Consider the following 27,759-nt stretch of genomic DNA (forward strand, 5'->3'; position numbering starts at 1 on the left):
TGAACCTGCCAGAATGCTCGGAGCTACTCTAATCTTTCATCTTATAAATTAATTAATAAAAACAACACATGTTTTATACTCTCCAGGTATACAGACACTCTTATTCCTACAATGATAATATACAGTGAAACAAATTTAGGTTACAGCAGTGTAGCTCTCCATGGAATCAATAATTAATCGTCAAGAATGAATCATACAGAACACAAAATATATTAATGAGGAGATATAAATGATTAATATAATGCCACATAGCGAACCAATGTATGCACTAGGTCAGACTGTCAAGGGAAAACTGAATAATGTGACCTTGTGAAAGCATAAATTGTCTTAATTATAAAAATGCAGAGATTTCATTCAAGCAAATTTATTGGAAAAATCCACTCTGATTTCTACCAATTGTTCTGGTGTCCACTGTAAATTCTAAAGGGCAACGAGACAAATAAAGTGCGCGTGCGTGGGCAATGACAACTAATTAGGACCGAGTGAAGTACTGGCTATAAAGTATAACAGCGGGTTTAGTTTAATATAAAAACACACAGCAGCGTGTAAATGTCCTTATAAGGCTGAACTACTCATGAGGGGAATTTACCGTTATTTGTGATGTCAACACGCGGAGGTGGGTGTATCCTGCCCAGTTCTGGGTGTGGTGTCAGAAGACAAGGCTCTTTTTATAATTCTCACATCATTGAGGCTCTTTGAGCCGTGACAGCAGCTAAATTTAGAGTGTGAGACAAACCTCCGGCGCTGCCGCCCGCTTCCCTGAGCAGTTTAGAGTTCAGCCACACAAGGCTGCACCATGCACACGCCTGAAAATGAGCCGCGCTTCAAGGGATTTCATTTGGGTCCTTGGAATTGTCTGGTTCATCCCAGAGACTCAATCTCTCCAATATTTATGACCAACACTGGCGTCCTGGAGAAACCGTTGTACAAGCACATTTTATTTGAAATGTTTTAGAGTTTATAGAGCAGTTTTTTATGCAAAGTGTTATTTAAAAATAATAAATCCATTAATAAAGGCATTTTAACAGGTCAAAATATAAATACAAAAACAGACATGACATATAGATGCTATATAGGTAAAACAAAATATACAGGGGGTTTCACACACACTTGTGCAGACCGTTAAAAATATATCCCAAAGATTTGGCCTCCAGACACGTCTATAGAATCACGTAAAGGGTTGTTTCACTGTAGAATCAGAGGGTTCCTACACCGGTGCCTTCAGACTGGTAAAAACAGGAAGAGCTGAGACGAGGGGGCAGCGGACATCACGAGTCCCCCGCCGACACCTGGCTGGGCGCTCCGTTGCGGGTACGGAGCTGCGACTGGGCGATGTCCGCCAGCGCACTCTGGATCTTCTCCAACAGCATATTGCCACGATCAACCACCTCCTCCAGACGGGCGGCTGCTTCGTGGTTCTCGTCCTCGAGCTGTCGCAGACTGGCGGCCTGTCAACGCATATTCGGGGATGAAAATGTTAACAAGATCTTTCGCAGCACACCGACTGCTGGGCTTTAGGTCCAGAACCACGCTAGTACCACGTATGACGTTGTTTACAGTGGCCCAATCTGAAATATTTATCACTGTTGGGGATGTGCACACCGGCCACGTTTTAGTCTTTATCATGGGTGATATTCTTACAAGGAAATCAGACGTTTCTCCTCTTTTAATCATCATCAGTCTGAAACAAGAACACTGGCACCAATAAAACCAGTGGGCCGGTCTCTGATGGACCAGCCTCGTAAACCAGGCCGCGCACAGCTCCCCCTGCTGTCTGCAGGGTGGAGGTACACACGAAGCTTCAGGGCGAACAAATCATCCATTTAAAAAGAAAAAAATATCAATATAGTCAATGATTTCAGGCGTCCCCTCCTCTTATTACCTGCAGAGCTGATGTAGACTCTTCACTGGGCAAAGAATCGATTAGTACGTCAACATCTTTGGCTGTTCTGGCGATGAGGGTGGCGAATAGCTGCGCATATTCTGCATGAAAAGAAAAATCCGTGTCAAAACATAGACAAAACCACACAATACGATCCCAAGAAAATCTGAAAGGTGTGCAGTGAGCTTGCAGGGACTTCGAGGACGGATATAGACCATGCATTGGTGTTTTCCACTAATGCATCAAGGAGAAGTCAGAATTAGATGCTGTAACACAAGGAGAGGTTGAAAATACACATCACCTTCGGTTGGGTTGGCTGGCTGATCTTTATTTATTGCCGTCTGGATGTTGCTAAAAGAAGCAGGAGGTGCACACTGTTGTAGGACTCCGATGGCGTTGCAAAACTGATCTGCAAGCTGGACACGAAATAGCCATAAATAAAAGAATCGCACAGCAGTGAGCGTTACTGGTCATCACACTTTAACACTTTAAAACTGCATTTAAGCGACAGCAGTTGTAGAATGATGCTATAACACCAAGTAGAGCGTTTAATGTGCTAACGAGGCCAAAGCTTGTTAGCATCACCTCCCAGCATGATGTTAGCAGGCTCCCGAAAGAGTAAGTACATGTTTTCAAAAAGGCCCACTTTAGAACTAGATGACGATTCAATATTTTTGATTTCCTCTCAAGAAAATATTGGGCAAACAAATAAAAAGTCCTACTGAGTTGACAGCGTCTTGTAGCTGTGTTATCCGGTCCGCCATGTTTTCTGTGAGACAGCGACCGTCACGCCGCTATTCTCGCGAGAAGATCGTCATAAAATAACATCTCGCGTGATGAGGCGATATTTTGGACCTTTGGCTCTCACCGAGGAACTCCTGCCGTTTAAGTTGTCTGTATCCCAACCTGATGTACGAGCAGAGCTTCGATCGACGTGTTTACACCCCCAGCGAGTAAAGACGACCGTATCTGTAGACCGCTCTTTCGGAATCTCTACTTTTTTTGGAACTTTATGGGGACTAGCTAGCTTGTGGCTAACTTGTAGCTAGCAAACGTCAACAGGAAGTGTCATCCTAGTCTGCAATGTCCTACACTCTGAACTCTCCAGGTACAGCTTGTAGCGAAGTCAAACAGAATGAACCTTTTACAGTGTAATGCTGACAGTTAATCAACCGTCTTTTACCTTTGTCTTAGCTAGTAACACTATAGAACATACGGTGCTATTAAACGTAATGTAAGCTGGAAGAATTGGCTGCCACATGATATATATCCCTGTGGTCATATACTGTATATACATATACGGTCCTTGACTTTATCCTGCAGCTACTGTTATTAGATTCATGTGCTCTGTATCATTCATATCCTCAGGTTTCGACAGTAGGAGAAATCATCCTTCTGAATAAATCCTGCTTAAACCATGTATACAGTAATCTATAACTAACCTTTATTTCCTCAGGAATGAACTGTTCCCTAGAAAAGGTCTTGGCGGATGCTAAATCATTGGTGGAAAGGCTTCGTAACCATGACAACGCTGCTGAGATGCTAATCGAGCAGACAACATCGCTCAACAAGCGAGTAGAAGCCATGCAACAGGTAAAGTCAGCTCGGCCGATGACGCCTGTCGAGTTTTCATGTCCTTTAATGGATCAAAGGATTAAAAAACCCCACTTGGGTGTCTCCTGACAGTACCAAGAGGAGATTGACACGCTGAACCAGGTCGCAAGACATCGTCCACGTTCTAGTCTGGTTCTGGGGATCCAACAGGAAAACCGTCAGATCAGACAACTCCAGCTAGAAAACAAAGGTCGGTGCTTGTGGTTTGTTGCCGTTGACGACGACCTTTGGTCTTATGGTCTTTCCAATTGCAGAGCTGAGGACGTCGTTAGAGGAGCACCAATCAGCATTAGAGCTCATTATGACCAAATACAGGGAGCAGGTTTTCAGGCTGCTCATGGCCAGCAAGAAGGACGACCCTGCCATTGTGAGCCAGCTGAAGGAGCAGCACACCACAGTCAGTGGGACACACCATCACTCCCCTCGTTCAAAGTGGAGGTTTTTGTTCATAGTTTAAGACATTTATTCACATATTATCCTGCAGGAAATGCAAGTACACATAGACAAGATCAATGAGATGGCGTCTGTGATGAAGAAGGCGATAGAGGTGGACGAGGGACGACTGTGTGAAGATGAAGAGAGGATTAAACAGCTGGAGGTAAAAGCAAACGGCGTTTTCTGCTGTAGCGCAGGATTTAAAGGTCATCTGAGCAAGATCAGCGCCTCTGAAAATAGTTTTACATCCAAATGAACACGGACGGGTTTTACCAGCAGTGGGAGACAAACGATCGTCAACGGTGAAGCTTTTGTAGCCGCTTCCAAAACCACCATCCTCAACAGCTCCTGACCAAGGTTCTAGATCAGGGAGCCTAATGAAGAGTTCATTTCCCCCTAAACACATGATCGCCTGGAACGGCTGTTTCCTTCTAAGCTCGATAATTAGATGCATTCGTTTATAAAAAGCCCGTCAAACTCTTGACAACAGAAGCCAGCAGGTGTTCTGGGCACCTGATGAATCTGGGGATACGTGCAACATGCTCCTGAGCCTTTAGTGTCCAGCACTGTAGTGACACGCTCTCCTCTGTTCTAGCTTGAGAACAGTGGACTCCGGGAGCTGCTGGGCATCAGCCGGGAAGCCTTCATGATTCTGAAGAGGGAAGACACGTCGGAGAGCACCTCCATGTCCCCGCTGCTGACCAGCGCTGACGTCAGTCTACGGAAAAGCTAGACAGCGCCGGGCAGCTGTCCTCCGCCATGCTGCCGCCGCCCCGGACGCACAGCAGCCGGTCCGTTTGCAGAGCTGCAGGACCTCTTCCAGCTGTGCTCACGTTAGCGCGTCTGACGCAACCAGACACGGACTTGGTAACAGCACTTCTGTCATTCTCACACGTGTTGCCGACGTGCACGAATCTGAGGTGCCTCCACAGTTTTATCGTGTGAATAAAAGAAATGATTCTTCAAACTTGAACTTGCCTGCTCTGAGATGATGCCCGTGTCCAAAAGTGGACATATTATTTAATCAGTTCTGTTTTATGGTCGTTGCAGAAGTTCAGCTTCTCTGTTCTCCTGTTTTTAAAGAACCCGCACCTTAAAAAGGAGGAATAGAAACAGTATTCAACCCAGGACATATAAAACACCCTTTTCTGGTGCAGTTCCACGAACCCACAATCATACACAAAACAACTGGGAACCATAAATTGACTTAAGCTTAATATTAATTAATTGTTGTTGGAAAAGGATACTTTTCAGGCATGTTGAGAAATGGAAAGAAAAAACATTAAATATACAGTACTGTAAACATGTGAACCGTTTAATGTATGATTCTATATTTAAATATCTATTGAATCGGGTATTTTTACTGTACAACAAACTACAGAGGAACAGCGGACTTAGTGAGTCATCTCCTCACCATTTACGATCTTGGAGCAGCGCGGGCGGAGCTCTCGCGAGAGCGGGGGCGTGATTCTCGCGGAGGCGCCGTTGACGGTCCAAGCGCGCGCCTCCCGGCAGCAGTCAGGCTGAAACATGTCGCCTCTGCGCAGGCAGCGATCTCTTCGAGCGAGACCCCGAAAGCTGCGATGTTCCGGATGAGCTGAAGCAGCAGCGCGAGGAGCTTCAGAGCGCGATGCGTGCGTGGAGCTGGTGCGCGCGGCTGCTGCTGCTGCTGCCGCTGCTGCGTCCCGCTCGGACCCAAGCAGAGGGTGAGTTCCTGGGTCGGTTCGTGGCTGTCAAAGCTCTGTTTGCAGGGAGGAATTCCTGTTTTGTTGTAACATGAAAAGGGTTTTAAATGTTGTTCCACGTCAGGTGATGTTGGGTTATTCGCACGAGATTAAATGTATATTAATCTAAATTTCCAGTAGCTCCTCGGGGATCAGGATTATATTGCTGTGCTACTAATGCCTAGTCCAAAACACACCTCTTGTCTTTTAATTCTATAATAGTGCGCGTGTGTCTGCCGGAGTCCATCCTAAACATTCAACTTTAAGGCTGAAACGGCCAATAAATTCTAGATTTTGGATTATTGGGGTAAAGATGTGAGCGACCGCCTCTTGTTCCTCTTTTGCTTTGTGCAACATTGAGTGCATGTGAGAGGATTTTCTGCACAGCAGCTGTGAGCACATGATTGTGGCTCCTGGGGTCCAGAATGTCCCCTCGGGCCGTCTGCTGGACATGTTGGACGTGTTGGACGTGTTGTCCTGCAGAGGTCAAGTTTGAGCTGGAGTCTGACCACGCAGCAGCATGAGGACATGAGACATGAGACATGAGAGACATGAGAGACGGCGTCCTGTGACTGTTGCGCAACACATGAAGCAAAACTTGAGACACGCCAGCGGCCGTTGGACCTCTCTGACGCGTTATCGACGAGCGACGCGACGCCAGAAAGATAAACAGCGAGGAAAGTTCAGGCGGGCTGTGATCAATGTTGGCCAGTGTTGTACTGGGAGCAGAGTGGGATCACTGGGAGGCGGCCTGGCGTCGCGGGAAGTCGTGACTTCAGTGGCTGTTGCACTTTTTCACGCTCGTTTATCTGCACATTCCATCAACGGTGATTTGGAATCCACAACCAACCGGTTACTGAGGCAGATGGATGCAGGAGCAGGAGGGCTAGCAGGAGGGCTAGCAGGAGCAGGAGGGCTAGCAGGAGCAGGAGGGCTAGCAGGAGGGCTAGCAGGAGGGCTAGCAGGAGGGCTAGCAGGAGCAGGAGGGCTAGCAGGAGGGCTAGCAGGAGGGCTAGCAGGAGGGCTAGCAGGAGCAGGAGGGCTAGCAGGAGGGCTAGCAGGAGGGCTAGCAGGAGGGCTAGCAGGAGCAGGAGGGCTAGCAGGAGGGCTAGCAGGAGCAGGAGGGCTAGCAGGAGGGCTAGCAGGAGCAGGAGGGCTAGCAGGAGGGCTAGCAGGAGCAGGAGGGCTAGCAGGAGGGCTAGCAGGAGCAGGAGGGCTAGCAGGAGCACTAGCAGGAGGGCTAGCAGGAGCAGGAGGGCTAGCAGGAGCACTAGCAGGAGGGCTAGCAGGAGCACTAGCAGGAGGGTGAGCAGGAGGGCTAGCAGGAGGGCTAGCAGGAGGGTGAGCAGGAGGGCTAGCAGGAGCACTAGCAGGAGGGTGAGCAGGAGGGCTAGCAGGAGCAGGAGGGCTAGCAGGAGGGCTAGCAGGAGCAGGAGGGCTAGCAGGAGCAGGAGGGCTAGCAGGAGCACTAGCAGGAGCACTAGCAGGAGGGTGAGCAGGAGGGCTAGCAGGAGCACTAGCAGGAGCGCTAGCAGGAGCACTAGCAGGAGGGCTAGCAGGAGCGCTAGCAGGAGCACTAGCAGGAGGGTGAGCAGGAGGGCTAGCAGGAGCACTAGCAGGAGCACTAGCAGGAGGGCTAGCAGGAGCACTAGCAGGAGCGCTAGCTGGAGCACTAGCAGGAGGGCTAGCAGGAGCACTAGCAGGAGGGCTAGCAGGAGCACTAGTAGGAGGGCTAGCAGGAGCACTAGTAGGAGGGCTAGCAGGAGCACTAGCAGGAGCACTAGTAGGAGGGCTAGCAGGAGCACTAGCAGGAGCACTAGTAGGAGGGCTAGCAGGAGCACTAGCAGGAGCACTAGCAGGAGGGCTAGCAGGAGCACTAGTAGGAGCACTAGCAGGAGGGCTAGCAGGAGCACTAGTAGGAGGGCTAGCAGGAGCACTAGCAGGAGGGCTAGCAGGAGCACTAGTAGGAGGGCTAGCAGGAGCACTAGCAGGAGCACTAGTAGGAGGGCTAGCAGGAGCACTAGTAGGAGGGCTAGTAGGAGGGCTAGCAGGAGCACTAGCAGGAGCACTAGCAGGAGCGCTAGTAGGAGCACTAGCAGGAGGGCTAGCAGGAGCGCTAGCAGGAGCACTAGTAGGAGGGCTAGCAGGAGCGCTAGTAGGAGCACTAGTAGGAGGGCTAGCAGGAGCGCTAGTAGGAGCACTAGCAGGAGGGCTAGCAGGAGCAGGAGGGCTAGCAGGAGCAGGAGGGCTAGCAGGAGCACTAGCAGGAGCACTAGCAGGAGGGTGAGCAGGAGGGCTAGCAGGAGCGCTAGCAGGAGCACTAGCAGGAGGGTGAGCAGGAGGGCTAGCAGGAGCACTAGCAGGAGGGCTAGCAGGAGCACTAGCAGGAGCGCTAGCAGGAGGGCTAGCAGGAGCACTAGCAGGAGCACTAGCAGGAGGGCTAGCAGGAGGGCTAGCAGGAGCACTAGCAGGAGCGCTAGCTGGAGCACTAGCAGGAGGGCTAGCAGGAGCACTAGCAGGAGCACTAGCAGGAGGGCTAGCAGGAGGGCTAGCAGGAGCACTAGTAGGAGGGCTAGCAGGAGCACTAGCAGGAGCACTAGTAGGAGGGCTAGCAGGAGCACTAGCAGGAGCACTAGTAGGAGGGCTAGCAGGAGCACTAGCAGGAGCACTAGCAGGAGGGCTAGCAGGAGCACTAGTAGGAGCACTAGCAGGAGGGCTAGCAGGAGCACTAGTAGGAGGGCTAGCAGGAGCACTAGCAGGAGGGCTAGCAGGAGCACTAGTAGGAGGGCTAGCAGGAGCTCTAGCAGGAGCACTAGTAGGAGGGCTAGCAGGAGCACTAGTAGGAGGGCTAGTAGGAGGGCTAGCAGGAGCACTAGCAGGAGCACTAGTAGGAGCACTAGTAGGAGGGCTAGCAGGAGCACTAGCAGGAGCACTAGTAGGAGGGCTAGCAGGAGCGCTAGTAGGAGGGCTAGCAGGAGGGCTAGCAGGAGCGCTAGCAGGAGCACTAGCAGCGTCTGTGGGTGCTGCTCCTTCCAACATCACACTCACTTTCATTCGGTTACCGTAGCAACCCCTGTGTGTCCAGCCCGGTTCTTGAAGCCGAAGCTGTGGATCATGTGCTGAGCTGTGGTGCCTCCCTCACAGGCCGCGTGACCTTCCTGCCCGGGGCGCCTCAGAACGTGACCATGGGCGTGAACCAGACGCTCCAGGCCGTGGTGGCCGCCATCCCCGTCGACGTGGCCTTCGTCACGCTGCAGTTCCACACGCAGGACCACAACGCCACGCTGTCCTACTACAGGGTGAGCGCTTTCTCCTTGGCAGCAGCACCAGAACCGGGCCGGGCTGCAAATGGGCCTTTAGGGGCCTGAAGGCAGCGCCGACCTTTGGGAACCGCTCCAACAGTAAATCAGAATTTTGCTTCTTTTAATTGGATTTCATGAGTTTCTTTGGCCCGAAACGCTCGGCGCGCGTGGGATAACCTCCCCTAATTCCCCCTAATGAATGAGGCTTTGTGGGCGGCGGCCTGCAGCAGTCAGCTGACCCGCGCTGCAGCAGTCAGCTGACCCGCGCTGCCTCGGTCAGCTGACCCGCGCTGCCTCGGTCATGAGCCGTCTGGGTCCATCCGAGGGAAAACCTGCTGGCGCCGCTCCCAGGAGCCTCGGGCAGATTTGGACCAGCTCGGGTCAGACAGGAGACGCCGCCGAAGCAGCAGATCAGCTCCAGGAAGCCAGATCCGGACCCATCCGGACCCAGACCAGGAGGTGGAGCCATCAGAACGGCTGTTGAACCAGTTCTGGTCAGCCCGACCCAGGACTCAGCCCGTGACCTTCGCTGACCTTCGCTCCTCTCATGAGCTGAGAGGAGACGTTTGAGAGCTGCACATCTGGTGCTTCAAGGGGAGATCAGGGTTCTGGGCTGGGAGGTTCCCGTCCAACTGTCCAGCTGTGAGGTCCCCGTCCAGCTGTGGGGTCCCCGTCCAGCTGTGGGGTCCCCGTCCAGCTGTGGGGTCCCCGTCCAGCTGTGAGGTCCCCGTCCAGCTGTGGGGTCCCCGTCCAGGTGTCCAGGTTCCCCGTCCAGCTGTGAGGTCCCCGTCCAGCTGTGAGGTCCCCGTCCAGCTGTGGGGTCCCCGTCCAGCTGTCCAGGTTCCCCGTCCAGCTGTGAGGTCCCCGTCCAGCTGTGAGGTCCCCGTCCAGCTGTGGGGTCCCCGTCCAGCTGTGGGGTCCCCGTCCAGCTGTGAGGTCCCCGTCCAGCTGTGAGGTCCCTGTCCAGCTGTGGGGTCCCCGTCCAGCTGTGGGGTCCCCGTCCAGCTGTGGGGTCCCCGTCCAGCTGTGAGGTCCCCGTCCAGCTGTGGGGTCCCCGTCCAGCTGTGGGGTCCCCGTCCAGGTGTCCCTCCCCCACATGTGGAAACATCTGCAGAGAAGCAGGAAGCTCTTTGAAATGTGTGAAGCTTCAGAACTTTTGCTGAATTGGAGCGTTGATGTCCTCAGAACACTGGATCAGAACATTGTCCGGTTCCTCACAGGCCCCGGATCACACGTCTGTGCTTGTGCTCCAGGTTCTGCGGCCCGGTTCCTTCCTGACGGCGGTGGACTCGGGGCTCCTGTCGGCCCTCCAGCCGGCCCAGATGTCCGTCTCCTGGTTCCTGTCGTCTCCTGCTGGGACCTCGGTGACGGGCACCGGGCTGGTCCTCTCCTACTCAAGCACCGGTAAAGCTGCTCCCTGACGCATCAACAGGTTCTCATCCGGCAGCAGGTCTGGTTCTGGTTCTGACCCGATCTTTGATCCGGTTCCTTAGATCCGGTTCCTGGAGCTTGTAACATGGAATTCAACCTGGAGGTTGATCCAAATGTGTACGTCCGCTACAACCTGTACGAGACCACCATCCACTTCGCCCCAGCAAATTTAGGTTCTGACAGGTACGACGCGGGTCCGTCAGCACCGTGGTTCTGCTTTGATCACAGGCTTTGATCTTTCAGCTCCCAGAACCTCCTGAGAACCTCCGTTAGCTGAGCGGTTCCTCCCAGTTTCATGTAGTTTCCTCAGAATGAATGTGTCCTCCAGCCTCAGAGGTCTGGTTGAGGCTAAAGTTAGAACCGGGGTCAGAGGTCAAAGGTCAGGGAGCGTTTTCTGTCTGGCGGTCCTCACAAAGATAGGAAATCTGTGTGTGTGATCAAGATGTAGAATTTCCGAGGATATGACTTAATGTTGGAAAGAGTGAAGTTTCAGTTTTAATGTGTTGACGCACACACACACACACACACACACACACACACAACCTCACACACACACACACACACACACACAACCTCACACACACACACACAACCTCACACACACACACACACTTCCTGTCTCTGAAAGTCGAGCTTGATGGTTCCACGCTGACATAATCTGGCCTCATCTCTGTCTCCGACCGTAACCGCGTCCCCCCGTCAGAGGAGTGACTCCGCCCCCCTGCGACGCCTCCACCGGCGCCGACACCCGCTGGCGGCTGCAGTACGACGTCTACCAGTACTTCCTGCCGGAGAACGACCTCTCCCAGCACAGCCTGTTCAGCGCCATTCAGGCCGTGGCCGACGTCAGGGGGCTGACCCAGAAGGGCCGACGGGTAGGACGGCGTGGTCGTTTACCGCTGGGGGCGGGGCCGGGGGCGGGGCCGAGCTTAACTCCGCCTCTCTCCTCAGGTCTTGACCCTGTCATTCACCGAGCTGACGCTGGCGGCGTTCACCTCCATCCCCGGCCAGGGCGTGGTCTACTCCGTGGTGGTCAGAGACCCCCTGCTGAACAGCTCCGCCTCCTACCTGCCCGTGCACACCTACGCCTGCAGCTTTGCGTCCACGCTGGACAACTGCAGGACGCTGGGTGAGACGCCGCCCGCCGCCGTCGTTGTCCTCAACGGTCTTGTGACACATAATGAGTTTATCTGCAGCGGTCATGAGACGGCGGCGCCGGCCCGAAATCAGCGCCGACCTCGTCTGAATCCCGTGAACCTGCGCTCAGAGGTCACCAAGGTCACCGAGGTCACGCGCTTTTGTCTTTCAGGAAGGACGTCCACCAAGGTGCTGTTCACCCTCACCGGGCTGGCCGGCCTCTTCGTCTGCTTCTTTGGTCACCGGTTCTTCAAATGTGGTCAGTTCCTGGTTTGTGTGTGGGGAGGCGGGGCCTCCCGAGGCCGTCACATGACGCGTGATCCCATGATGATGTCACAGCGATGTCACACGACCTCTCACCTGTCCCCCCCCCCCCCACCAGAGCTGTTTTGCATGGGCTTCGGCTTCGCGGCGTTCTTCTTCTTCGTGCTGATCACCAGGACAGCGGAGCTGGACTACAACCGTGAGCGCCGAGCGTCCCGCCGTGATCGCCGCCCCGTTGGCGCCGTGATCGCCGCCCCGTTGGCGCCGTGCTGAACGCTCCTTGTCTCTGTGCGTCCACAGTCCGCCTCGTCCTGTCGGCGGTGATCGGAGTGCTGGGCGGGGTCGTCCTGGTGATGAGCTGGTGGCGGTTCGGTTCCGTCATGGCGTGCGTGGTCGTGGTGGGACTGATGCTGGGCTTCCTGGTGGCCTCCCTGGTCCTCTTCACCCCTCTGGGTACGAGACTCTCGGGACATCGGTGGATATTCGGAGGTTAACTGATAAATGCTTCACAAACGTTCCGTTTCCTCCTCAGGGGACCTGGACGTGTTCCGGCGTTCCGACGTCGTGTTCTGGGTGACGTTCTGCAGCGTCCTGCTCGTGGTTCCGCTCTTCTTCGTGCGGTGGCCCAGAGAGGTAAACGGCTGGGCTCTGCTGCCCCCTGGTGGCCGAGGGTGCGTGTTGACCCTTTGACTCAGGAACCTCCTGGTTTTCAGGGGAACATCCTCACGTGCGGCGTGCTGGGGGCGTACGCCGTGGTCCTGGCCGTCAACGCCTACGTGTACACCAGCCTCTCCTACATCACGCTCAACATCCTCAAGCGCTTCCTGAACAGCAACTTCAGCGCCGCCTTCACCGACGTGCCCTTCCAGACCATCGGTGAGTCCGCGACCCGTCGGCGCCGCCGCCGTGCTCACGCCTCCCGCCAACTCCTCCTCCCGTCTTCCTCCCTCAGACTTCGTCATGATCACCGTGTGGGTGGTGCTGGGCGTGGGCGGCATCGTCCTGCAGCTCCACCGCGAGCGCACGCGCCCGTTCTTCCCGCCCAGCCCGTACCTCATGTGGCAGCAGGAGCGGGAACGCCGCGAGACCAACGTGCTGGACCCGAGCCACCACTTCCCCTCGCTGCCCAACCGGCTCCTGGCCCGGGTGCAGCAGCTGAGCCAGAGGAAAGAGGCGGTGGGAGAACACACGCCTCTGCTCCTGTAGCTCCTCCCACCGGAGGGCTGGCGTTCGTGCACACTCGTGCACACTCGTGCGTCTGCACCAACGACTCCTCGGTGAGGCTGCAGACACTCAAGTGACCTTTCTAATTCACGGCCCAGCCTGGACCGGACCGGTCCACAGAAGAGGACCTGGGATCCAGCAGGGCCGTCAGAACCTGCTCCAGGGACCGGGTAGGTCGTGGCCCTGGACCAGGTTCTGACTGAGGTTCTGTGCTTTCTGACGATTTTCCAGTTCAAGTGGAAAGTTTTTAGAACTTTTCCCATTTTTAAATTGTCATGTTGCAGCTTTTTGCCAGAATAAAAACAGAAATGTGTCGTCTTACCACGAGTGACGGAGACGTTTGGACTCAGGGGAGGACCGTCCCAGAGCCGGTCAGGGGGGGGGCAGTCTGGGCCCTGGGTGACCCCTGACCCCAGGTCAGCGTGGTGACTCAACTCCTCCCGTCCTGATCGTCTGGACGCTTTCACGTCCGCCATTAAAAGTTTCAGACGTTGGGTCGCCCCCGTGGCCCCGCCCCCTTTATTCCGAATAACACACAAATGTATCGCTACGCGTTTGAGCAGAATAAACCTACACGTGCTTTATTTCCTTGACAACGTGCACAGAAATGAACTAGTTCAGAAATTCCAGGTTTTAGCTTCAGCAGCACTTTTAAACACGTTTCCATTTATTGGTCAAATTAACATCAACATTAAAAACTGACAAACACACAAGTTTCTGTAAAGTGCCAAAGAAAAAAGCCTCACTGATAAAACACACACACACACACACAGAGAAAACTAGAGTTTAACGGAAACTTTAGAGTCATTAAAACATCTGGACAGTAGAAGCTCCACCAGGGGGCGCAGTGGCCCCGCGGCACAGGTCAGTAGTTCATCTGCTCAGACAGCACGAGTGCAACTATCTTCGTTAAAACACACACACACACACACACACCTGATCAAGGCACGTGACCGGAGGGTCGCTGGAACGGTGGCGTCCCCCCCCCTCCGGAGACCGTCTACGACCAGACGTGTCGGGGGGGGGGGCAGTGTTTCAACTATTGGCTGATCCAGGAACAGTTTAAAGTCATTTTTCCTTCATCTCAAGCAGAATTATTACAAATAAAGCAAAACAAATATCAATAAAGTGATTCTATAGGTTTAAATGCAGACGCTGGGCGTCACCGTGACGACGGCGAGTTTTAATCGACCACGTTTGGAAGACGAGAGAAAGAAAATGTAACCTGCAGTTTTAGTGTTGAAAGAGGGAGGAAAGAAGATTAAAAACAGACATTTCAAACGTAAAATAACCATTAAATAATGTAAAAAGGTGGAGAAGCTCAGCTGGAGCCGCTGGGGGCGTGGCCAAAGACGCCGCTACGTCCTCTGTCTCCTCCCACTGTTCATCTCAAAATACGGCTCCACACGTCTCCCCCCAGAACCTTGTGGGACCTTCTTGAACTCCATCTTGTTGCCGTGGTTACTGGGTTTCTGGACCTGTCCTGGACTCGCTTCAGACTTCAAACTGGACTTGGTGGCGTTTGTGGCGCCCGCCGGCCTTCGACCGGCCCTCTGAGCCGTGGCCGCCGTTTTCTGATTGGCTCTGCTGGTGGCGGGAGACGGGTCTGCGTGGCCCCCGGGGACCCGCCCGGGGACGGCGGCGGAGCGCGGGGCAGCCGCCCACGCCTTGTTTGGCGCCGGCGCCTTGACCTTGGCCTCTTTGCTCTGCGATGCGGTGCAGGTCGGCGAGGCCGTCCGTGAGCTTGGCGTGGGGGCGTGGCTTTGGGGGGAGGAAGGAACCGTCCTCAGCTGCTGGGTTGTTGCCAGTTTCGGGGCCGTCCGGACCCGCCTGGCCGTCTCTATTCGGAGGCGCGAGGCCGGGGAACCGGGGCGGCGTTGAGCGAGGCGAGCGCGCTGACTGGCGCCTGACGGGGGCCGCTCCTCTTTACTGGGCGGGGACCGTGTTGCCACGGCGATGGGTCGAGGCAACGCCGAGGCAGTGGGGGACGTGCACGGTTTGGGACATTTGGGGGACGGTTCTGGGCAGACGGGGCTGCGGGGCTGAGACGCCGGGCTGGTTGGCGACGGTCTGAGCTTCAGTTTGGAGGCGGAGCTTAGATCGGCGGGGGCCGAGGACGGCGTCAGAGCTCTGCGATGGAGCCCCGGGCTGAGCATCTGTCGGGAGGACGCCACGGGGCTGGAGGGCAGCGAGGAAGAACCTTTGGTGGAGACGGGCAGGGGCAGCTGCGTGGGTTTCCTAGGAGACGGCTGCCACCCCTGGGGGGTCTTCTTAGCGGTCGGCACCACACATTTCCTGGGTAAGGTCGGCGTGGACGCGGGGGAGGCGGCGTGGGACCGACACGTGGGACCGGGAGCGCTCACAGGCGCCGGCTTACATACGGGGACGGAAGAAGAAGAGGAGGAGGAGGAGGAGGAGGAGGAGGAGGAGGAAGAGGAGGCCAGTTTGTTGACGGCAGAGAGGGGGTCCATGTCAGGAGGAGGGGGCGGAGCTGCGTTGCCGTGGTGACCCCCCACACAGGGGGGTCCCTTCTGGAAGGCCAGGATCTTCTGCTCCAGAGTGGTGAACTGCAGCACGCGCAGAGGGTCGTACTTGAGCAGGAAGCCCCTCAACGTGTCCCAGCCCCCACCAACACGGACCATCACGTGTTTCCCATGAAGCATCTGAGAGGACAGGTGAGAGGACAGGTGAGGACAGGTGAGAGGACAGGTGAGGACAGGTGAGAGGACAGGTGAGAGGACGGGTGAGGACAGGTGAGAGGACAGGTGAGAGGACAGGTGAGAGGACAGGTGAGAGGACAGGTGAGGACAGGTGAGAGGACAGGTGAGAGGACGGGTGAGGACAGGTGAGAGGACAGGTGAGAGGACAGGTGAGGACAGGTGAGAGGACGGGTGAGAGGACGGGTGAGAGGACTTTAGACACAAGCAGAGGACAGACGGTAGAAGACAAGAGCTCCTCAAGTGGCCAGAGTCCTCAGACTGGGCGTCATGACGATGTAACCGTCCACCACCATCACAAGCTTACAAATGTCCAAGCTGGGACGGGGACAAGCTGAGCTTTCTGTCTGGATGCCCCCTGACCCCAGTAGGTCTCTCTGCCCTCACTAGAACGGGGGCCGAGTCTTTAGCTCCCCCTGCTGGGGAGGAGGCCGACTCCTCGACCTTTAAGATTAAGCTGAAAACCTTTGAGTCAATCCTACACTAACGAAGCTGCTGCTAATAGTGAGAACAGCAGCAGCTAACCTTTAGCATCATCTTAGCTATGCTGCTAATGTCCCAGACTGCTCCTTCCATCCTCTCATCATTGTCCTTGTCTCTGCACCAGCTTTAGTTCTGACCTGAGGACCCCAGGACAGCTGCCGCTAGTCCTGCCGCTGCTAACCTGCTAGCCCTGCCGCTGCTAAGCTGCTAGCCCTGCCGCTGCTATCCTGCTAGCCCTGCCGCTGCTAACCTGCTAGCCCTGCAGCTGCTAACCTGCTAGCCCTGCCGCTGCTAACCTGCTAGCCCTGCAGCTGCTATCCTGCTAGCCCTGCCTGGATGACCACCTTGGAGCCTGTAGGTTCGCTGCACTCACCCGAATAAAGAGGGTTTTGTCCCCCAGCCGGTAGCGTCCCTCAGAGAGGTACTCAATGGAAACCTTGTTGGAGCAGTTGCAGGGCGGCTCGTCCACGTCCTGGTCCTACGGGGACAAAAGGACATCGTGAGGACATCGCGTTGGAGGCGTCCTCAGAAAAAGATTTAGGAAGTGGCCGAAACATCAAAGGAGCAGGAGCCACGTTAAGGTCCTGGGATCTCGTGCACGTGAGCCAGGGAGTCCTGATATTTCAGCTCTGAAACACGTTAGAGCCTCATCCAGCCAGAGGGGTAATAAATCTGCCCAGAGGGGTAATAAATCTGCCCAGAGGGGTAATAAATCCACCCAACACGATCATTTTAGGAACCTTTTCTGGCGCCCGTTATCTCATAATTAATCAGATGTAGCTGCTAAACTGGCTGTTGTTGTTCAGGCATCAGCGGCTTCACGTGCGCTGCTGATGCCTCAGCCCCTCGGGGGGGGGGGGGGGGCGGGGCGGGGGGGGGGGGGGGGCAGGAACCGTGGCCTCCCTTCAACTGGGTCGCACATGCACGTCCTGTGTGATGAGATCAGCTGCAACACGGAGCATCAGCTGCTTTTACGTCACCGGCGCCTAAAGGAAGCAGCGCGGCGCCGCTCTGCTGGCCGGGTCAGAACCCACCCCGGACGGGTACAGGCCGCCGTGCTGGCAGCACACGCTGAAGGTCTTGACCACCGGCGGCGGCTCCTCCGTCAACATCAGAGACTCCTCCAGCTCAATCTCCTTCTCCAGTTTAACCAGTACTGGAGGCTCCACGCCGTACCTGAAGGCCACACGGAGGGGGTGGAGCACAGCGACACATTTTATTATTATTTTATTATTTTATTATTATTCTGTTGTGCGACGTTGGACGTACCTGGAGACGATGCGGCCCAGCTCCAGCAGGCAGAGACACACCTGTCGGGGCTCCTTGTGAAGCACTGAAAACACAACAGTCCAGTTTTAGGAGCAGGTCGCTGCAGCACCCCAGAGCCCCCCCAGAGCCCCCCCCCCCGGGGCAGGGGGAGGGGAGCAGGTTTGGCTTCCTTTCCTAAATCTCCGAGCGGACGGATCTGCTCAGGGCGGATCTGCTCCAGCTCTCCTCCACAGATCCCATTAAAACCATTAAGCTTAAGCAGCAGAGCTCATTGGGGTCCGTCAACCTCCCACCTCCACCCCCCCACCCCCCGGGGGGCCAATCTCCCAGACGTTAAAGCTCTTACCGAGTCCCTCCGACTCAAACAGGTAGGTCTCCTCCACGCCGATGTGGCGACACCATGACAGGAAGTTGGCGGTGTTGTCACGAGCGAAGAAGGAACCAGGAGAGGCGTCGCGCTTGCATGTGACCTTCCTGACGGGGAAGAGCTGCCGATGGAGAGGTTAGGGTTAGGACCAAAGATCAGCCTCATCCAGGCCCCTGGGGGGGCGTCCTTGTCCTGCCTGACTCACCGGGCAGCTCTGGGCGACCTTCGTCTGCAGCACGCCAACAAGTTTACAGAGCTTCACGCCGTTGTCGAGCTCCTCCATGAAGAACTCGGCTCTGACCTCCTCACCTGGAAGAAGACACCAGGTTGAGACGCCAAAAACACCCGAAGGACCCTAGAGGCAGCAGGCCCACCAGGGTGGGGACCCTAGAGGTAACAGGCCCACCAGGGTGGGGGACCATAGAGGCAGCACGCCCACCAGGGTGGGGGATCCTAGAGGTAGCAGACCCACCAGGGTGGGGGACCCTAGAGGTAGCAGGCCCACCAGGGTGGGGGACCATAGAGGCAGCAGGCCCACCAGGGTGGGGACCCTAGAGGTAACAGGCCCACCAGGGTGGGGGACCCTAGAGGCAGCACGCCCACCAGGGTGGGGGATCCTAAAGGTAGCAGGCCCACCAGGGTGGGGACCCTAAAGGTAGCAGGCCCACCAGGGTGGGGGATCCTAGAGGCAGCACGCCCACCAGGGTGGGGGACCCTAGAGGTAGCAGGCCCACCAGGGTGGGGGATCCTAGAGGCAGCAGGCCCACCAGGGTGGGGACCCTAAAGGTAGCAGGCCCACCAGGGTGGGGGACCCCATGTGAACCTTTCTAACCCAGAGTGTGAGAACAAGTTCTGAGGCTCGAGGGCTGAAACCCGAGCCGGTTGGGCTCTACGTGATCCTGTCCCACCTCCAGCCTGCCGGAGCTCCCATTCACTCACTTGAATCTGCACCTTCTCACCTTCCGTCTAACAAAACTGAACCGTCTGTGTCAACAAAGACTCCGTTTGTGTTTCTGCTGCTCCTCATTGTCTCCTGATGGACAATAGGAGGTCAGCACACGGGCTCAGATCAAGATCTGCTTCCTCCCGTCATCCTTTGTTCACCTTTTTGTTACCTGCTCAGAAATGGCAGCATTCGAGTCCGATTACGTGGAAGTTCTGCGTCGCCCTTTCAGCCCTGGAGCCAAATGTTCTCACGTGCTCGAGCGGATGCTGGTGGAGACCTTCTAGCAGCAGGAAGAGGCCTCGTCTGAACTCACCCAGCATGCCGGACAGCCAGATGGCGAGGTCCTCCTGCATGGGGACCAGGGTGGCCTCGTGCCGCACGGCCAGCCACTGGTCGTACTGGAAGACGTCCGCGAGGCCTGGACCATGTCGCTGGGCCAAAGGGCTGCGAGGGCATCTGGGCCTCAACAGCGGAGCCTTGAACTTCTCTCCAAAACAAACCTGCAAAGTGCAAGAAGAGGTGGTTCAGGTGGTTCCGAAAGGTTCTGCAGCTCCAGACCACTGTGGTGTCCATCCGGAACCCTCCTCTAACGTGGAAATGTCCTATTTTCCCCATCCGATTGACGTCAGGTGGCAGGAAGATGTGAAAACCAGCAGCAGATGTGTCCCATGACAACTTGTCCAGATGTTACATAACCCCCTTAGAGACGACACCCCCGCAACATCTGTGAGCTCCAGCCTCTAATCTCTGCGTCATCACATGTTTCTGAGCCGTGAGGACGTGTGGAGGAACAAAGGCCGCTCTTGTGGAGGAATTAACCGGACTTGTGGAGCTAAAAACAGGAAATCTTCTGGCTGTTGGACAAAGAGGCTGTTGTGGACCTCCTGCAGGAGCCTCCAGCCCCAGGGGGCGCTGTGCTTTAAAACACCTGACAGCAGGAGGCTCCGCCCCCACAGGTAGCGGACTGGAGCGGTGAGAAGGTCCAGCGGTGCTGCTGTTAAGGTTACGTAAAGATGCTGCTGACATAATCCAGCTCAGTCACCTGATCCAGCAGCTTTCAGACTAATTAGAACCTGGACGCTCAGATTCTGATGGATTCCCCTGAAGGTGTTGGGTTGATAACAGCCACAGGAAGTGCTGTGTGTGTGTGTGTGTGTGTGTGTGTGTGTGTGTGTGTGTGTGTGTGTGTGTCCTGACACCCATTAGTTACGGCTGCTTCACAGCCTGAAACGACGATCAATAGCAGGAACTGGGGGGAGGGGGGGGGGGGGGGCACCAGCCCAGTGGGATGAACTGGGAGCTGCTGTGGTGTAGAGTTACAGCTCCGATGTGGATCAGACCAGAGTTCTGTTTGGATCAACTCTGAAGCTTCAGAGCTTCCCTTCTCACGCTCTTGGCTGGCGACCTTTAGGATCATAACCAAAGCCTGCGGTTGGTTCACGATGGGGGGGGGGGGGGTGAACAATGGCCACATTTCTTCTGCGTCCGGTTACCTGATTAAATGAGCAGAACTAACGTGAAGAGCTTAGTCACCAGTTCAGCTCAGCTCTGGAACCGCTAATAAAACTAATAGCAGATTAGCTCAAGACAAACAACAGCATTTATCAGGAAGAGATGGTTTGAGGAGGACTGGGGAGGCTTGGGGAGGTCTGAGGAGGACTGGGGAGGTCTGGGGAGGTCTGTGGAGGTTTTAGGAGGACTGGGGAGGTTTTAGGAGGACTGGGGAGGTCTGGAGATGCTTGAGGAGGCTTGGGGAGGACTGGCGGTGCTTCCATGAGCTTCAGCCGGGCTGAGTAGAGCCATCAGAGTGGGGGCAGTTACTGGATGTGACGGTGCTCTAAATGAGCACTGAGCTCTGAGCAGAGCTGTGCCTGCGCGTCTCCATGGAGACTCACTGGAGTCTCATCATCAAACCAGCTTAAGTAACAGACACCATCTAAACCAAGCAGCTAGTTAGTGTTTCACTATTAACCTTTGACCTGGTGGAGCAGGGACCATGTTGGATCACACACACACACACACACACACACACACACGCACACACACACACACACACCCCACACACACACACACACACTTTTGGAAGTTGGATACTTCAATGTTGGGATGGGGGCTTGTTGCACATTCCACCCACTCCTTCCAAAAAAATGTGTGGATAAATTCCTGGAAGGTTGAGCGATGGAACATAACACAGACCCCCCCAGCAGCTGCAGCAGGGGGGGGGGGGCATTAAAATGACCAAAACAATCTTGAAGAAGAACAAAGCAACAACGAGGATCAAAGTGAAGGTGTCTCCAGACTGGAGGAGTGAACCCACCTGGATGCCAGCCTGGACAGCCATCAGCTGATTACTCACTTCATTCTGTAAAACAGAGTTGATACGAGGTTTAGAAGTTTACATTAACAGGTTTACATTTATAGGTTTACATTTACAGGTTTACATTTATAGGTTTACATTTATAGGTTTACATTTACAGGTTTACATTTATAGGTTTACATTTACAGGTTTACATTAACAGGTTTACAGGCCTCAAACTCAGATCTAGAGACGATGGCAGGAAGGAGACGTTGGGCAGCACCTGTTGCCGCCAGCAACCGCTGACATTCCTGCTGGGAACGCTACAGGAAGCAGCCTAAAGTCTGACTGTCGTCCGAGAGGTGGAGCAGGCGTTTCCAGGGCTGGGGGGTGATGGGGGACATGAAGGATGAGCCGCTCCACCCTCCCAGAGGGGGTTTGTTTGACAGAGACAAGCGGTGTGGGTGTTGGGGGGGGCAATCACAAGCATGCAGATGCTAATAACACCGATCATTTGGTCAACACAGCTGAGGCAATAACCCCCCCCCCCCCACACACACACACACACTAGTATCACCTCAGGAACTAGAGATTTAACACTGATGGGCTGATGACATCACACAGATGAAGCAGGTTACACAAGTCATGGATGCTTCCCGAACAGCCACAACCAGACCCCCACCGGCCCGACCAGACCCCCACCGGCACGACCAGACCCCCACCGGCACGACCAGACCCCCACCGGCCCGACCAGACCCCCACCGGCACGACCAGACCCCCACCGGCCCGACCAGACCCCCACCGGCCCGACCAGACCCCCACCAGCACGACCAGACCCCCACCAGCATGACCACAGCCGTGTCTCTGATGTCACTGAATCTACGAGGAGACAGGAGCACAGAACCCACCTCAGAACCAGAGAGCAGAATCTAAAGCAGCCAGAAGAGTCTCAGCAGCACCAAAACACTCCTGCACACTCGGCGCTGTCCAGAGGGAGTTGTGAGCAGGGAGGGAGGGAAGGGCTGAGAGAGGCTGAGGGGGAGGGAGGAAGGCTGGGGGGGGCGGGGAGGAGGAGGAGAGCCTGACTAATGAAGTGGTTACGCTTCACTAAGCCCCCCCAGCCTACAATCCTGCCATGGCGGGACCCTCTTACAAAGCCTCGATTGTTTTGTTAGCTTGCCACTCTCTCTCCACACACACACACACACACACACACACACACACACACGGCAATACTATTATTGCCTTGTGAGGTGGGGGTCGTGACCCCACCACTTCCTTTTCACCCCCCCACCTTCCCAGTTGATTCCCAGGATCGTCCCGTTTAGGTTGGGTCCTGTTGGAGGCCTCAGGAGGGGCAGGTCTCTTCAGAATGGGGGGGGGGCTGAGACCCCTGCTGCATGGAAACGTCCACTCATGAGGGTCCGTTAACGTCCGAGATCCCATTGGTGTCTTCGGGAGCCGGCTGGTTCCACGAAGGTTCACGACCCGGCGATGCTGGACCAGAACATCGGTTCAGGTTCAACCCGGAACAGGAACGTTCTGTCCCCTTTCAGAGGAAACTCCAGAAGGTCACAAATGGATCGGAATCGGAACGATGACATTTAGCAGGAACAAACGCAGAATGGTTCCGATTCTTCTGAGCCCGCGGGTGTTGGTGACAGATGGTGCAGGAGGGAAAGGGCAAATGTTTGGGGCAGGGGTGGGGGGCCTGGGTAGGAGCTGCTCCCTGTGGTGGACCAGGACGCCCACACAGTCAAAGGACAAGCGGAGCGGAGGAGGACAAAGACAAAATGTCTTTTATAACTCCAGAGGGGAATACTGGAAAGGACAGAGCTCAACACTGACCGGTCCCAGAACCAGAACCACGCAGGTCCGCCTACAGTCGTCCATCTGTGCTGTCCTCAGCTGGGACACTGTCGCCTCCGCCTGACATTTGTCCCCAAAGAGGCCAGTTGAGCGTCTCTCCAGTCTGACCTGTACGTCCCCCTGAGTGGACTGACCGGCTCTTCCTGTCTGAGCTGAAGGTTTGTTGACATTCCGGTCCAGTTTGAATGGACACGCGCTCATTTTGGATGACATCATCGTCTGTAGAATGACATTTAGTGGAGGACGGGGGGACATTTAGCAGAGGATGGGTGGGACATTTAGCGGAGGACGGGGGGACATTTAGCGGAGGATGGGGTGGGACATTTAGCGGAGGACGGGTGGGACATTTAGCAGAGGATGGGTGGGACATTTAGTGGAGGACGGGGGGGACATTTAGCGGAGGACGGGTGGGACATTTAGCAGAGGATGGGTGGGACATTTAGTGGAGGACGGGGGGGACATTTAGCAGAGGATGGGTGGGACATTTAGCGGAGGACGGGGGGACATTTAGCAGAGGATGGGTGGGACATTTAGTGGAGGACGGGGGGGGACATTTAGCAGAGGATGGGTGGGACATTTAGCGGAGGACGGGGGGACATTAGCGGAGGACGGGGGGGACATCTGTCCCCATGTTCCCTGTCCAGGTCACCTATCTGCTCACAGCTAGTAATCATTTAAGAGGATCAGTCTTATTCCAGACAGCAGAGCGCTTCCACCTCTGTGATGTTCCGTCACCACACAAACAGCACGTGGACACATGCAGCCCAGAGCGCTGCGGGCGTGCACGTGAGCGGCCGTGCATGTGAGCGGCCGTGCACGTGAGCGGCCGTGCATGTGAGGAAATGTGAACACATTATGTAAGAAATCAGAAGCAGACTGTTGGTTCGGGACGTCCAATGATGTCCCCCACGTGATGGGAGGCAGAATAAAAATATCACCTCTGTGGAGGTTGTTGTCACTGTCCCACAGGGACAGGACACTGCCCCCCCCGTCCCTTCCACCCCCCCCGTCCCCTGCACCCCCCCCCCCCCCCCCGATCGTCCCCCCCCCTCTAACCCAGCGTGAAGTGGCTGCAGGCCAGCTTGGACCAGTCAACCCTTCCAGTCCAGAAGTGTTCTGCTGGACCCAACGTCTCCCCAGAGAACCCCAACGACTCCTCTAATACCCCCCCCCCTGCTGAGGCCTTTGTGTCTGGACCTAATTGCCCCGCTGGGGCAGCTTTTCATTTAGATCCTGGCCTCCTTCCGTCTGGCTGCAGATGGGGCCTAAACCAGGTTAAATTAAAGGAAATGTGTTCATCTGAGGGGGAGAAAAGCCCCACAGGTCGGCACCGTTTCCTGTTAAAGCGAGATTAAACCACTTCTTGGTCTTCGTCCTGTTGTCCTGCTGGACTGGTCGTCCCTCAGAGATGAGACCATGTGACTAAAGTCCATCTTAAAGGCTTGAATGGGTGCCCCCCCCCACCAATCCCATTTTTATGAGTTTATGGTAATCCATAGCTCACCCCGGCCACACCGTCCCCCTTCAAAGCCCCTTAGTGTTGACACAAGATGGACGGAAGGACGGTGGGACGTGTGGACAGAGGGACGTGTGGACAGAGGGACGGTGGGACGTGTGGACAGAGGGACGTGTGGACAGTGGGACGTGTGGACAGAGGGACGTGTGGACAGAGGGACGTGTGGACAGAGGGACGGTGGGACGTGTGGACAGAGGGACGTGTGGACAGAGGGACGTGTGGACAGAGGGACGGTGGGACGTGTGGACAGAGGGACGGTGGGACGTGTGGACAGAGGGACAGAGGGCGTAAAAGCAGCGATTGAAAATCTTCTTAGGATTTCTTTAATTCAATTGTCCTTTTAAAGAGTCCAACGTGCATCGTCACACAAAGGTCGGCCCAGTTTGACCTCTGGAGCCGAGTCCTTGCTTTTAAAGGAGTCTCAACGAGGTCCGGCGGGCCGGTCTGAAGCCCCGACAGGTCCGGCCAGACGTCCACCCAGAACCGACTGGCTGCAGGGACACCGTGGGCCAGTCCGAAGGTCAGACTGTAGCCTGACAGGCTGTTATCAGCCAGTCCTGTAAACAGTCACATCAACCCCCCCCCCCGCTCCAGAGGTCAGGTCATGGAGGTGAAAGGTCAGGAGGTTGCCTAGCGCAGCCTCATTTGTTGTTCTCCCACATGATAATCCTGGAGGGGCGGAACACAAGGGTGCCGCCATCAGCCTCAAGCTTCCCTAAACAGGCTGGTGACCCTGGTACCGGCCCAGAGCTGCAGTGACCCTGGTACCGGCCCAGAGCTACAGTGACCCTGGTACCGGCCCAGAGCTGCAGTCACCCTGGTACCGGCCCAGAGCTGCAGTCACCCTGGTACCGGCCCAGAGCTACAGTCACCCTGGTACCGGCCCAGAGCTACAGTCACCCTGGTACCGGTCAGCAACGTCACCCACCCAGAATCAGCCGCAGCCCAAATAAACGAGGGCTAATCCATCATGACGTGCACACACCCACCCTCGTGCGCACACCCACCCTCGTGCGCCCCATATGTGCGCGTGGACTCATTAAGATCCTTTGTTTCAGCCTGTGGACCCAGTTTTAACCCAGACTCGGAGGCCTGGTGCCAAAGATCAGCCAGATGGTCCTTATCTCCATCATTCCTCGTCCCCCCGCGGCTGCTTCACCTCTCGGGGCCCCGAGGCCTCGGAGGTCGTGAAGGATCCGGAGGAGAAGGTGGTTCCGGCTGGAGCGTCACCACGACGCTCTGGATCAGCTCTGGATCAGCTGACGGCCACATTCACGCATATGGAACAATAGCTTATGTTTCCCGGACCGCGGCTCCACCCCCCCTCACGGAGCTCATTTCCTGTTGACGTCCATGCCCCTGCGGGGCCCCCGGGGGCCCTGGACGCCGCCTCAGCACCTTTAGCCCCTCTCACCTGGCTGGGGCAACACTACACCCCCTCAGTGAGACGGGAAACGGCGCCTGATGCCTCTTTTACCCCCCCCCGCAACCAGAGGGACCATTCCTGGGAACAGGGATCCACCCCAGGATCCAGCGGCGAGCGACTGATCCTCTCATCTATTTATTCCCACCTGCTTGATCCCGGCTGAGGTCCCGATGTCCGTGTGTCCCGCAGGAACACGCACGGCTCAGTTCAGTGGCCATTACGCAACAGTGAGCATAAGCAGCTTGGAGATTCACTTTTATCTGGGCTCGGAGCCTCGGGAGCGGACCGAGCCGGAACCCACGTCCCGTAACTCTCAAAAGCTCAACAGAATTCGACTTTTATCGCGTGTCTGCGGACGCAAAACGAGTTTTTTGCTCTATCCGGGCTCCGGGAGGCGTCCTCGTGGATTTCAGGGTAAAAGCCAGAAAATCTGCGCACACGATAAAACTTTGGCATTTTCGTCTCGAACCTCGCGGTAAAGCAGAAGAAGCCGTGCGCGCCACTCACCAGGGCCGGCGGCGTGCACAGTTGAGAGGAGCCGTCACCGTGGATGTGGATGCAACTTTTCAATGGTCGCGTTTAAGCAGCGACAGCAGCAGCAGCAGCGCCGTTCGAACCAGCCAATCAGGACGCGCGGTCTTCAGGGGGGGCGGGGCCTCGCTTCACCTGAGCCTCATCTTACAGGATGCAAATATAACTTTAAACTGTGTACGGACGGTGTCGTTTTCTGTACTGTGGAGCGAACGTTTCAACTGATCCGATTTTTTTAAACGGTCGTTGCCACGAATGATTCGATTCAAACCGGAGTATCAGTAAAAAGACGGAGCCCATTGTCCTGGTGTGGCTGCTGGGCCCGGTCGGGCCGGTGGGTGGTGGTGTGCGTGCACCCAGGCTATTGTGGATGAAACCATGGCAGCATCTTCAGCATTTTTGTCATGAATACTTGAGGAACCAGGCGGCCTGGTCCCGGCCCGCTGAGCCCTCAAAGGTGAAACCAGATCTTCTCTTTTTTACTGCTTCTCTTTCTCATCTTGGTGACGACACACATTCAGATGTGAGGAGGAGATTTGTTGCTTTTTTCATTCACCGATTATCCAAATGTCTGTGTTTCATAATATTGTTCAGGAAATGACCAGAACTGGACCAGCCTTTGTCCAAATGTGACCCTGCGAATGTCACGTCAGCGTTCTTTAGTTCTCCAATCATCTCGGGAGTCAGACAGAAGCAAATTCAGAGGTTTTACTCGTGGTTGAATAGAGGGGAGAGTGGAGAAGGAACCAGGCGGCCTGGCAGCTGCCGACCCGAGACAGGGAACCTGCCTTCGATTCAGATCTTTACAAGCTGCATTCTCAGAAAATCACCTAAAAAACTTGACGTAAATGCACAATAACACAAACGTAATTAAATCATTTAGTCTGCACACACAAGTGTAGTGAGAATAATCTGAATGTGCAGTTTGAGGTCAGAGAAAAACAAAAAGCACCTGATTCTTCACCCTTTTACACCAGCGGGGCTACAGCGCCACCCGGTGGCCGGTGCGACGAAACACGGTCGTTTGTTAAAAGTGCCGTTGGAATCGGGTTTTTACAATAATGCGGAGTTTATAAAGGTATTTAATGATAATAATGATGGTGATAATGATGATAAACACCCACTAACTGATGTAATGAAGGGATTGCTGAATGAAATGCCGATGAACCCCCTTTCAGACCTGCTTAAAAAGACTTTTTGGCACGTTCTTCCCAGTGGTCGGCCGACTATCGCCCCCCAGCGGCCGCGGCCGGAACAACACCAACAACAAATATAACGAATTACACAAAATGTGGGAACTTTAAATCCAACACCTGTGATATGAGA

At 55.3% G+C, this 27,759-nt stretch overlaps 4 protein-coding genes across 4 annotated transcripts; 2 read left to right on the top strand and 2 right to left on the bottom strand.

The window, feature by feature from the left end:
* Positions 1–908: 908 nt before the first annotated feature.
* Positions 909–2,750, bottom strand: med21 (mediator complex subunit 21). The gene is made up of 4 exons (XM_003972986.3): positions 2,605–2,750; positions 2,184–2,298; positions 1,883–1,983; positions 909–1,448 (listed from the first exon to the last, which is right to left on the bottom strand). The coding sequence occupies exons 1-4, from the start codon at positions 2,644–2,646 to the stop codon at positions 1,269–1,271; spliced, it is 438 nt and encodes a 145-aa protein (XP_003973035.1). The 5' UTR covers positions 2,647–2,750; the 3' UTR covers positions 909–1,268.
* Positions 2,739–4,904, top strand: fgfr1op2 (FGFR1 oncogene partner 2). Its single transcript, XM_003972958.3, has 6 exons — positions 2,739–2,990; positions 3,339–3,475; positions 3,569–3,686; positions 3,751–3,893; positions 3,981–4,094; positions 4,527–4,904. The coding sequence occupies exons 1-6, from the start codon at positions 2,966–2,968 to the stop codon at positions 4,662–4,664; spliced, it is 675 nt and encodes a 224-aa protein (XP_003973007.2). The 5' UTR covers positions 2,739–2,965; the 3' UTR covers positions 4,665–4,904.
* A 514-nt stretch (positions 4,905–5,418) lies between these two features.
* Positions 5,419–13,597, top strand: tm7sf3 (transmembrane 7 superfamily member 3). The gene is made up of 12 exons (XM_003972987.3): positions 5,419–5,637; positions 8,800–8,954; positions 10,211–10,361; positions 10,451–10,571; positions 11,092–11,263; positions 11,340–11,517; positions 11,698–11,784; positions 11,908–11,988; positions 12,090–12,242; positions 12,322–12,422; positions 12,503–12,665; positions 12,742–13,597. Exons 1-12 carry the CDS (start codon positions 5,562–5,564, stop codon positions 12,993–12,995), a joined length of 1,692 nt encoding a protein of 563 aa, XP_003973036.3. The 5' UTR covers positions 5,419–5,561; the 3' UTR covers positions 12,996–13,597.
* A 53-nt stretch (positions 13,598–13,650) lies between these two features.
* gas2l3 (growth arrest-specific 2 like 3) lies at positions 13,651–26,505 on the bottom strand. Its single transcript, XM_029851655.1, has 9 exons — positions 26,410–26,505; positions 21,113–21,157; positions 19,109–19,295; positions 18,055–18,158; positions 17,829–17,970; positions 17,483–17,546; positions 17,248–17,389; positions 16,587–16,691; positions 13,651–15,676 (listed from the first exon to the last, which is right to left on the bottom strand). Exons 2-9 carry the CDS (start codon positions 21,134–21,136, stop codon positions 14,372–14,374), a joined length of 2,073 nt encoding a protein of 690 aa, XP_029707515.1. The 5' UTR covers positions 21,137–21,157; positions 26,410–26,505; the 3' UTR covers positions 13,651–14,371.
* Between the last annotated feature and the right edge of the window lie 1,254 nt (positions 26,506–27,759).

The sequence above is a fragment of the Takifugu rubripes genome, chromosome 18, assembly GCF_901000725.2.
Source record: "Takifugu rubripes chromosome 18, fTakRub1.2, whole genome shotgun sequence".
Classification (NCBI taxonomy): Eukaryota; Metazoa; Chordata; class Actinopteri; order Tetraodontiformes; family Tetraodontidae; genus Takifugu; species Takifugu rubripes.